Genomic DNA, 11670 nt, shown 5'->3' on the forward strand with positions numbered 1-11670 from the left:
ATTGAGGTTCATCCTTGAGTCGCGTAGGACACCGAAGACCTCCCTTACATCCGACAGAAAGGCTGAGGTGGCGAGACTTTTGACGAGAATGTCGTCCACATAGGCCTCCACATTGCGGCCGATCTGATTTTTGAAGAGTCGGTTGATCAGCCTTTGGTAGGTCACTCTGGCGTTCTTTAGGCCGAACGGCATGGTAGTATAACAATAAACACCCTGGTCGGTGTAGAACGTCGTCTTCTCTTGATTCTCTTCACTCATTCCTATTTGATGATACCCTTTGAAGGCATCTAGGAAGCAAAGGATCTCGTAACCCATCGCCGAGTCGACGAGGGTGTCTATCCTTGGGAGAGGGTAGCAGTCTTTGGGGCAGGCCTTGTTGAGATCGGTGAAATCCACACACATTCTCCATCCACCGGTGTCCTTTTTGACCATGACTGGATTGGACAATCAGGTGGGATATTGGACCTCATGGATCATCTTGGCCGGCAAGAGCTTGTCGACCTCATCCGATATGGCCTTGCTATGTTCGGGGTCGAAGTGCTTTCGTTTCTGCCGCACAGGTCTGGCCTGTGAGTTGACGTTGAGTTGGTGAATCATGAGCTCGGATGGCACTCCGACCACTTCATCTGCGGACCACGCGAAGACGTCTCGGTGGTCCTTGATCAGGGAGATCATTTCTTCTTTCAGGGGTGAGGGGAGTCCGGCCCCTACTTGGACTATTTGGTCAGGTTTCGTTTCATCCAAGACCACTTGTTCCACCTCATCCCCGGGCTCAAGCCTGTTGGGTTCTCCTGCCTTCTGAGGGTCGATGCAGTCTATGGAGAGAACCGCTGGCCTCTTTTCTTCTGACCTCGGCGAGGGTCGGGGTGTGACTGCTGCTTGAATGGTGGCGAGGTAGCATTCCCGGGCGGCGCCCACGTCGCTGCTTACCTCGGCCACCCCCGCAGGTGTCGGAAATTTAAAACTCAGGTGGTAGGTGGAGTATACGGCTCTCAAGGCGTTGAGCGTGGGCCGGCCTATCAGCATGTTGTAGGGAGAGTCTGCTTTGACCACCGCAAAACTGACAGGTACAGTTCGGCAGTAGGGATGGCGCCCGATAGTCACCATCAAGGTCAACATACCCTCCGGGTGGAGGACGTGTCCCCCAAAGCCGACGAGGGGAGTTCTGACCGGAGTGAGTTGCTCCCGGGTCAGCTTCAAACTCTCGAAAGTTCGGTAGTACAGGACGTCTACCGAGCTTCCGGGATCGACATAGACCTTCTTGACTATATAATTATTGGTAAGGACCTCAATCACAAGGGTCTCGTGATTGCTGGAGGCGGTGGGGACAAGGTCATGGGGACCATAGGTTATCACCTCGGATAGCCTAGAGCTCGGCTCGGCCACCTCCATACCGGCTTGGCGGTAGGTCCGCTTTCGAGAGTTCTGGCTGTCTCCTCCCGTTGGGTCACCTGAGATGGTGTTGATCACCCCGACAATATTTGGGCCGTAGCCTGGTGATCCGTCGCGTGGGGGCCTCTGATCCCTCTTTTGGTCCTCGGGACCTCGGCATTGAAGCTTAGTGTCCCGCCTGTCTTCTCGGCGAGGACCTCGGTTCTCCCGGTGGGAGGCACTTCGGTTGAAGCCCCCATCTTTGCGGACGAACTGCTTCAGGTATCCTTGTCGGATCAGGTTTTCAATTTCTCGCTTCAAGTCGTTGCAGTCTTCGGTCTCGTGCCCCACATCTCGGTGGTAGGCACAGTAGAGGTTGGAATTCCTCTTATCTCTTCTTCCGGGAATCTCAGGTGAATTTCGGCCGAGGTGGTTCTGCCTCATCACCGCCAAAACGTGAGACCGACTAGAATTAAGCGGGGTCAGCTCGGCGTCCGAGGTGGACGATCTGCCTTTCACGATCCGGTCGAAGACACTCCGGCAGTCTCGGAGTTGGTTTGAAGTGCCACTTGGGCCTGGTTCACCTCGGCCGGTGTCTTTCCTCCGCCGGGGATCTTGCCCCGTACGAGATGCTTGGGCTTCTCGCTTCATGCGATTTACATCCTCACTCCGGATTCCTTGGTCCACTCTTTCCCAAAGTTTCCGAAGTGTACGGGGGTACTCCCGATGGATTTCGGTGTTGAAGATCCCCGCCACTAACCCGTTGGTGAAGGCGGCGATAGTTACCTGCTCGTTCTGATCAGGTATTTGCACATTCTCCTCGTTGAACCTTTGAGCATACGAGCGAAGTGACTCGCCCTGACCCTGTTGCAAGTTTAAGAGGTAAGCTGAAGTCTTTGTGATTGGTCGAGACGACACAAAGCGGTGGATGAACCAGTCTATCAGCTCGTCCATGGAGGAAATGCTCCCCGGTTCCAAACTCCAGAACCACTTTCGGGCAGTCCCATGTAAGAAAATGGAAAAAACCCGACAAATCACAGCGTCAGGGAGGCAGTAGAGTCGGAAGGCGGAGATGAAGGCGCGGAGGTGATCCTCGGGGTCACCTCGGCCGTCATAGGTGTGCAAGTTTGGGAGCTTGAAATTCGGGTGCACCATCTCCCCATTGATGTCATCAGTAAAGGGCGGAGCCCTCATGTAGTCAGAAGATAGGCCCCCGGGGCGCCGAGGTGGGTTCTCGGCTCGTTTTCCTAGCAGTCCCCGAGAAAACGCTCGGGATATGGAGGCAATCTTGGAGGTTGCCTTGGATGAGGCGCGCCTGGAGGTACTCCGAGAAAGACGCCCCTCGTCAGAGTCCTCTCCTGAAGGTACTTCAGGGGACTTCGCCGATCTCCTTTTGGAAGATTCGGCTTTTCTTTCCCCTGCCTCTTGAGATACCTTCCTAGCTCCTCAAAGATGTTGGGGTTGTCCGTGACAAACTCGGTCATCTTGGCGATGGCGTCTTCGTTGTTGGGCCGGGTCCTTTGGGATCCTTATTCTTCAGATATGCGATCTTGCTGGGCTCCCGAGGTCTACCCAGCCCCGTTTGAGGGAACTCTTCCGCTTCTGGAGCGCGTGGATCTCATTTTTGTAATATTAGTCTCGTTTCCCACAGACGGCGCCAATTGAAGAGGTGATTTTTGACGGGTAATCAGTCCAACCGAAATCAGCTCTCTTGTTAATGTGGTGAGGTGAATTCTTGTGTCCGAAGTGAACCTACTTGGCTGAAGTGAGTGGCGGGGCTTCTCCCCTTGGATCACTCCGACGATCAAGTTAGTATGAGAACGAGAAATATAGTAGAATATAGGCAAAATGAACAGTGTGCTTACTTGTTGGGAGTGTGTGTGGGGTATTTATAGTAGAGTAGAGGACAGGACGGAAGGCTCATGCCAGTGGGACCCACTCTCTGGCATTACGGCTCTGTCCCCTGTCAGGAGGCCTGACCCTGACACTGTAGCCTTCTGAGTATGATGACAGAGAGTATTGTGCAGGCGCCATTAAGTTCCTCCAGTGCTTTTCAGATAAAGCACTGGTCCCGGGTGATGTCAGATGCCTTGACATCATCAGCGTGCAGCTGAGGTGGAGGTGCCGAGGTCACCTACACGGTAGACTAGGGATCTGGCCGAGTTCAGGGGTTATGCTCAAGACACGGATGAGCCCCGATGAGGAACGAGGCGAGTTCACCTCGGACATGCTGGGTGGCCGAGGTGAGCATCCTCAACTGGTGACATTGGGAGTTTTGCACTTTCTTTCCTGGCGTGCGAGTCTCAATTCAGAAATTTGTAGCAAGTATTGGAACTTACTATTTTCGCAGTCATTCCCTGGCAAATCTGTCTTGTTTATTGCATTTCATTCATTTCTGTACCGGGTTAGAAGAAGCTTGAACTTTGAATTGGTAAGGCATATATATCCAACCTCCATTTCTTTTAGACGCCTTTTTTGGTCATCTAAACTCTCACATTGTGGAACTACAAATCCAGGTTGTATAGGTATATGTGATTTTCAATATTGTAATGCTATAAGAATTTTTTTAAGTATTTGTATTTCATCCGGTCAACAAAGGAAGAGCGAAAATGTCTGTTGCATCATAAGACTTTTGCTTGTTTAAGAAAGGAAACAAGACTTTTGCCCTTGACTACAAGTCATTCATTGAACCGAGTCGAGGAGCTCGAGCGCCTGATAATCAAACTATACTCAAACATTTATCGAGTTAACTTAAACTTGCGCGATTAGTAGTTCACGTTTAAAAAACAGTTCGAGATCGACTCATTCAATTTGGTAAGTGCTGGCTAAAATTGATGACAATGGTGACGATGATGTTAAAAGAAACATGGCGACGTTAACCACATTATTAAATCCCATTACTAGCTACTGACGGAATAGCTTCCATCACAGCACAAGGTTGACAGGAAAGACCGACGTACACGAGATTGGCAAATTTTCTCCTTCAAAATTTGATTGAATCTTATTTTGTCAATTGACTGTCATGCTGCTACCACCACATTTCTACCATATACTCTTGTAGAATGAGCATTGGAACAAATATTATTAAGTTGTAGAGTGCTTACTCGACCAGGATGGGCTTGTACTGAGATCAACTGCGTTGCACATCTGAAATCGTAAACCCTGAAGCACATGCTTACCAAGAAGGAGGTAAACACAAGATAAAATTATTTCTTGCCTACTAAAGAAGATGATACAATATTTTGTTCTTTCCTACAATACAGCACATAGTAACTTGACTGGTTAAACACACATAATTTCTCTTTCCTTCTCTCAGTGATTTATTTCTCCGGCATAAAACTTGCAATCTTGTATACTACTACAACCATTAACTAGTTGTATCGATTCAACTGATGCCTAAGCCTGCATGTCACAGGCAAATTGTTGATTGATCAGATGCTTAGCCCCTTCAACAATCCTCCTAATGACTTCCCCAGCTGGTAAGATATCTTTAATTAGGCCAATTCCCTCACCCGCATACATGGCCATGCTTTCAACATCACCACTTGTTGTCAGGTTTGGAACTGTGCCAGCGAATCGACGAATCTCTTTTTCCTGCACAACCACAAATTTAACTGTGTCAGGCAAATTTAATTTAGCCCAACCACAACCTCAAGCACTTTACCTAATGAAGCAATAATACACGTGCATAGTCAGCATCATTTGGTTGTCTGCTAAGACAAACCTACATCACTCAATTAACTGTTCACAGAACAAAAAAAAAAGAGTTATTGATACAAATAAGATAATTCGTTAGTTATATGACTGCATCTGTGACTGAATAAATGAGCTCCTCAGCAAGATTATCTTCTAATTTCAATCACAGTTACAACACATTAGAGGAAAACTTCAAGGAGGAACATCCAAATGATTAAGAAAGGCAAGTAGTGAAAAGTATTTACCATTCCATGTATGGTGGAATGACCAATGGTAGGTTGATTAGTCTCATTCTCATCACTGGGAAGAGTTCTCCATTCCACTAAGAATGGAGTCCTCAGAACACGTTGAGGCGCTCCAGGCCACCTTGCACGGCCAAATATATCTGTGTACTCTGTTTCATCAAATTTGATCAACTTCTGCTTATATGCTGGGTGAGCATAGCTTTCATCCGTAGCAAGAAATCTAGGAAAAATGAGTTAGCCACCGTTCATTACACCAAGCATCGTTATGATGCACTATCAAAGATGGTCTAATGGAATTAGGAAAATGGCAATGCAAGACCAATCTTATCAAATATCAAAGAAATTGGACACATATTGGTGAATTACTTAGGCATAAATATGTTTGAACCATATATTTCTAGCTGGCTGACATATACTCTGGCGCATATCTTTACTTGTGTAGCATTTGGTTGGTACCCACTTGTGAAACATATTGATGTTAGATGCCACTAAATCCAGGTACAATCATGGTACAAAATAATTGACCAAATAGCTCCAATTCCACAACAGACATTTTAGTTTGATAACATAAAATGTATATATAACAGTACAGTTTACTTCTCGTTTTTTTTATTCCAAAACCTCTAACCAGAGAATATCAAGCTAATCGAGAGTTTGTAGGACACAAAATCCAAAAGTTGTTTAGAAAAAGTGGATAAGCATTGAATGGTAAGAACTTTGCCAATGATTAGAATGTTCATTGCAGAATGCAATGGTTTCTAGCGATTGCACCAAGAACAGAGATTATACAGTGGAAACTTTTATAAAAGCAGACTGAATCCCTGTTACTCCGTCCGAAGATTAACCAGATACTGTGCTTTCATCAAATAAAAGCGGGTATAAAGAAAACTAACAACCAAAGAAGTCACATACCTAGTGCCCATTGCAATCCCCCTAGCTCCAAGGGCCAGGGAAGCTACATAACCACGTTCATCCACTATTCCACCGGCAGCAATAATTGGTATATCACAACCCTGAACAAGCTCAACTACCCTTGGCAACAAAGAAATTAAGGCACCCTGCAAATTTTCCAATGCGGGTCAATTTCAGAACTCTGAGAGAATACGGAGAGAGAAACTGCTCATGGTCAGAGGATGTTTAACTAACAGATGCCTTAAGAACCATGGCATAAATAATTCACAGATGTGGAGCTAGGATTCAACTATACCTTGGAACTTCAATTTCAAAGTATAAATGAAGTGTCTCAAGAAATGCCCTCAAAAATTAAATTACAAGTTATACAAGTCAGTCACTTGCAATGTAAAGATGCTCTTAAAAAATGGAAGGTTTTGGAAGCCTGAAATGTTTAGGCAACTAGCAAACTGCAGAACACATAGTTTACAGATTCCCTATCAAATTTTAAATGTTGGTCTACAATTGTAGTACCCTGTACAAGAGTATAACCTTTTCCTATATCTAGGTACACCCATTACTTATACCCAAATGCAGATTCAGAGAAGGAACAAATTAAGTTATATCATTCTAGTCAAGTTAATTTCATTTCAAGGTTACAAAACCATTCATAACACAATCTTAACATAACAACGGTGTATAGTATAACAATATGTAAAAATTTATGGGCACTTGTATGCAATAGCAAAGCAATGTTTTGTGAAAATGAAGCAAATTCAATAAGATACCACTCCATTTTTACATTGAACTGAAGTAATATATATCTGATGAGTACACTAACAACTATACCTGTCCAATAACATGTCCACCAGCTTCCCGTCCTTGGACAATTATTGCATCCACACCCACATCAGCAGCTTTCTTTGCTTCTTCAAAGCTCCCCACCTTTATGATATTAGTGCAATCTCAACTGTTATTAAGGAATTGCAAGCACAAAAAAGGACATTTATCTCAAACAGCAAAATCAGCTCACAAGACTAACCTGTGGTACAACCTTGACCCCGACTTTGTGAGCCTCAAGCACTATATCACTTGTGCACTCACCCCAGGAAAGCTGCAAGACCGCTACCTTTTCATCCAGTATAGCCCTTATGTTTTCCTTGTGCGGAAAAGCCAGAACAACACCAACCCCAAAAGGTTTGTCAGTCAGGGTTCTGGTCTTCCTTATTAGCTCTTTTAGGTAATCCGGTGCCTCCTGTTATGCAAGCGCGTTTAGAAATATTACATATTACCCTACGAAAAATAAAAAGAAAAAAGAACATTTAACGGGAGTCTGCATGCACGTCTTCCTTACAGTTAGTGATAAGTTGGAGCATTCTCTTATCTGACTCCTTGAGACCCTCTCACAATCACCATATTATTCAATGAGTTGAATTAAGACTACGAAATCACATCATGGCATTTCAACAACTTAGTAGTAACTAATTCGACAAGGGTAAACGTGGATCATGAACATAAGCCTCAATGATTAGTACAATTACCAGTTTTTATTTTGTGCTAACATTCAATGTAGCACCAGTAACCCTTATTATCCTATCAGGATGAGAAAGCCATAACCTGAAGCCAATGCAAGTTTATTTTTGGAAAAAGGAACAAAATTGCAATTACTGGCATATTAGTTGTGAGCTCAAGGGGGAGAAGACTAGCATCAAATTTGACTCTAGGAGACACTTTAAAGCTCAAAACCATAGACTAATACAAAACTAGTCACTAATGCAACTTTTTGGAGGTAAGGAAAGCAATGCAAATCACAGGAAAATCAAAAGCAAATAAAAGAAAAAGTAAACGAAAGTAGTCCTTTCCAGAGTTTGAAATAGTAACGTGCAATTGCTAAAGCTACCGGGTACCAAATGCTCAACGGTACACTGCAGAAATGTCAACATAAAATTTAAAGACATAAAAAACTGAACCAAGAAACTGATCATTCAAAAAAAAAAAAAAAAAAAAGGAAGAAGAAAAAGGGTTTACCCAATCAGGGGCTCTAAGGAGACCAAGTCCACCAGCGTTAGCAACAGCAGCTACAAGCTCTGGACCTGAAATATCTGGTCCCAATGGTGCCTGCACTATTCCATACTCAAATCCCAGAATCCCTCTCCAACCCATTTATTTGTCTTCCTTTTCTTTTCTTTTGATGCTCAAGTCAAGAAAAATTGCAACTTTTCTTATTGTTAACTCTAAGCAGAAAAACATTCGTCCATTGAATTTATAGTATGCTGCTTCAGTTAGTTTAGTTTAGTCGGGAGGGGGAAGAAACCGGGGCGGGAATAAAAAAAAAAATTAAAAGGGGAGTGTTTCCGAAGGTGCCAACGAAAGGCCATCATCTCCTGGTAGAAAATTCTCTCTCTCTGAAAAAAGTCAGTCTAAAATGGCTATTTCACCATCTGAGTTGGCATCGGACACAACAAAACAGCAAATAAAACGTAAGCCCCTGCGTATTTCAGCTTAATTGAGGATTGGGTTAGCGTTCCTAGTTCCCAGCTCCTCTGTCGTACAAAATTCGGCCTTGGCCTTGTGGATTTGGATTGAATTTTCCCGATAAATCGTGGAACAACAGGAAAAACCCATTGAGGAAACTCAACAAGAAAGGATTGAACTTTAAAGCATGGAAGAAAACATCAATTTGATATTTGCCACTTGAACTAGGCTACCGTTCCCTCGAAAAAGGGCAAAAAAAAAAAAAAAAAAAATTAGGCTACCGTTATTTAACAATTGCCACTCACAAAGGGGAAAAAATAGAAGGAACAAATTGTTACGCTAACTTAATTGAGGTTGCTCAATCAAAGTTGAAACTCGACCCCACGTTGATCAATTTGAATAGCTTGAGCTGCTTGCTAAAGCGAGCTCGAATTTAATATGTGAAGAGTTCACGAACTCATCAAGTCCAATAGAATTTCGCGCACACACTTTTTAAATTTTTTTTATTGATTTATATAAAATATCTATTGTATGCTTATTTAAATTTAAATTTATATCTGTTAAACTTGATTAGACTAATTAAGCTCAAATTAAATTCGATTAGACTCGATGAGCACGAGATTGAACTCGAGTATTGCAAAACAAAATTGAATTCAAATTTAAACTCGAGTGTAAATTTATTAATTGAAGTTGAACTAGAACGGCGCATCTCGACTCAACTCAATTCACCCAAACTGCTGAGTGCTGACCCAACTAAATTGGGCTGATTGATATAGTTGGGCCCTAAAAGAGCAAGGCTTCCTCACTAATACATCCAGTGAAATAAACTGTAGCACTGATCAGATATCAGAATTATAACCTTCATTCAGTCCGCCATTAGTTGTTTGACATAAAAAAGCCCACCATTAATCACTTCATTTATTTGATTATTTTTTGTTTTAATCTCGTCCACCATTAGACTCGATACATTTTTAGAGCTCTGTACCTTGGTTTATCGATTACACGATTATATAAAGGGATTCCTAAGTGGTCTCAAGACGTATCGGGCTGTGTATCGTTTCTTACCTCAACACTTTAGGCAAAGCCCAGCAGCTTCATCTAGAGCCAGAACCGTGACTCAAATTTCTTAATAGGAACGGGGCTTATAAAAAGCCCACACGATTATAATCATTTCAGCCCAGGAATCTCGTATCATTAAAATAGTCGTTATTTACAAATATTATTTCGCTTCTATTATAAATACATTTTGTAACCTTTTTTTTTAAAAAAATTTTCTTCATCACCTTTTTATTTCACATGCATCATGTCACAAAAAATATTATATTATTATTTAAAATAATGTTCTATCCGAACAAAGCGATGCTTCTTCGTCAGACTCCCTAAACAACTCTGCTTTGAGACAATTGTCTTGAACTTTTTGCATTCATAAATGCATCACGTAGTATTATCAAAATCTTTGACCCAAAACAAGAAGTTCAAAAAGTAATTGAAAAATGAGTGAATAATTAAAGAAATAGTCGAATAGAAAAAATGAAAAATATCAGTACTCTAAAATGAAAATTGGGGGTGGCATGGGGAGAGGGGAGGAGGGGGAAGGGAAAGGAGGAGTTGAAAGAGTTTTTGGCATAATAATGCAGTTGCAAAACATTCACGTCTTGTCGACCGGTTAATTCTAAAAATGCGGCCCGACAAAGACAAGGGATTGTATAATGAAAAGAAGTACTACTACAATTCATGAGATTAAATAGTGGACAGTGATATTACAACAACCGAAGACCAACACAGGAAAAAAATAAAAAAGAAAGCTGGACAAATCTACATCACACGAGTTTGAAATTTGCACTAACTGGTACTAGTACTACTACTTCCATTTGTGAAAAAAAGAAAGACCGAGAAAAGGGACAAAAATGATAAATCAGGTCAGGTCTACGTGATTGTACGGCCCGTGGAATCTGATCCATCCGGCCTCCCTACCGCCAAAAACTTGCATAAATTGTCAAGAAGACTTCCAATAATTGAGATGTAGGTTAATTTTACATCACTCACTAAAGTCTTTGTGCAACTTTTATATTTGTCACAGAGTTGAAGAATATATATATATATATATATATATATATATATATATATATATATATATATATATATCCTTGTTTGGATGTTGAGGTAGAAAAGAATTGCTCCATCGTTAGTCTTGCAGTATTTGCACAGTAACTTACAGGGCTGTTACAGTGCCTTTGATATTACAGTAAGGATGATTTTTCTCTGAATTTTGTTCCGATTGAGCCGTATTTTTTTAACAGATTGTTGCAGATAACCATTAATTAAAGCCCAATATATATATATAGACAGACACACACAAACTATAAATATGAATAAAAAGAGAAGTAAGACTAATAAGTCGTCAGTCACTTTCGTTCATGTCTGTCAAAGTGTTGAACAAAGAGGAGCTTGGTTATAGACTTATAGTAGTAGTCTTCTTCACCAAAATACAGTAGTGTATATGGATCTTCAAATAAATGAGTATGCCAGGCATTATTAAGATTAAGAAAGCACAAATGTTTTGAATGCTGCGCAGTTGTCATCTCGCCAGGCATTGGCAATTCCGTGCAAGCTGACGAACGAAACCAACACCTCCAATCCAAAGCTCCAGCCGCCTCAAATTTTTGACCAATCCAAAGCTAACTCCGGACCATATACTACTATATCAGCATCACCGATCGCAACCCACAGCACGCATGGAGTTACTTGCTTGAGGCAGCTGGAGCTTTGGATTGGAGGTGTTGGTTTCGTTCGTCTACTTGCACGGAATTGCCCGTTACTTGCTTGGAACTGGAAGTTGTTGTTGATGTATGATTTTATGGTCAATGGGCCGAAAATTACTGCCGCCAGAAACTAGAATCACAAGCGCTTCTTATTTGCTTGGTACATACGGTTTTATGACTTAACCACTACGCTCCTACTCTTCCCTTCAATAAACATTAACCGGAAAAAC

General features: G+C 42.4%; 2 protein-coding genes across 4 annotated transcripts; both read right to left on the reverse strand.

Annotated features, from left to right (window-relative positions):
* Positions 1-447: 447 nt before the first annotated feature.
* On the reverse strand, positions 448-2565 carry LOC140036142 (uncharacterized). Its single transcript, XM_072077440.1, has one exon. It carries the CDS (start codon positions 2563-2565, stop codon positions 448-450), a length of 2118 nt encoding a protein of 705 aa, XP_071933541.1.
* A 1996-nt stretch (positions 2566-4561) lies between these two features.
* Positions 4562-9126, reverse strand: LOC113728718 (uncharacterized). Of its 3 annotated transcripts, XR_011840364.1 has the most exons (7): positions 8232-9126; positions 7246-7458; positions 7053-7148; positions 6225-6370; positions 5313-5532; positions 5036-5112; positions 4766-4965 (listed from the first exon to the last, which is right to left on the reverse strand). XR_011840364.1 is itself a non-coding variant. In XM_072079641.1 (6 exons), exons 1-6 carry the CDS (start codon positions 8364-8366, stop codon positions 4768-4770), a joined length of 1008 nt encoding a protein of 335 aa, XP_071935742.1. In that variant the 5' UTR covers positions 8367-9125; the 3' UTR covers positions 4562-4767. The 3 variants fall into 3 exon arrangements, 2 of the variants coding, with proteins under 2 accessions (XP_071935742.1, XP_071935743.1); XM_072079641.1 differs by lacking the exon at positions 5036-5112 and having other exon boundaries at positions 4562-4965; positions 8232-9125; XM_072079642.1 differs by lacking the exon at positions 4766-4965 and having other exon boundaries at positions 5031-5112.
* Positions 9127-11670: the final 2544 nt, after the last annotated feature.

This window comes from Coffea arabica, chromosome 2e, assembly GCF_036785885.1.
Source record: "Coffea arabica cultivar ET-39 chromosome 2e, Coffea Arabica ET-39 HiFi, whole genome shotgun sequence".
Classification (NCBI taxonomy): Eukaryota; Viridiplantae; Streptophyta; class Magnoliopsida; order Gentianales; family Rubiaceae; genus Coffea; species Coffea arabica.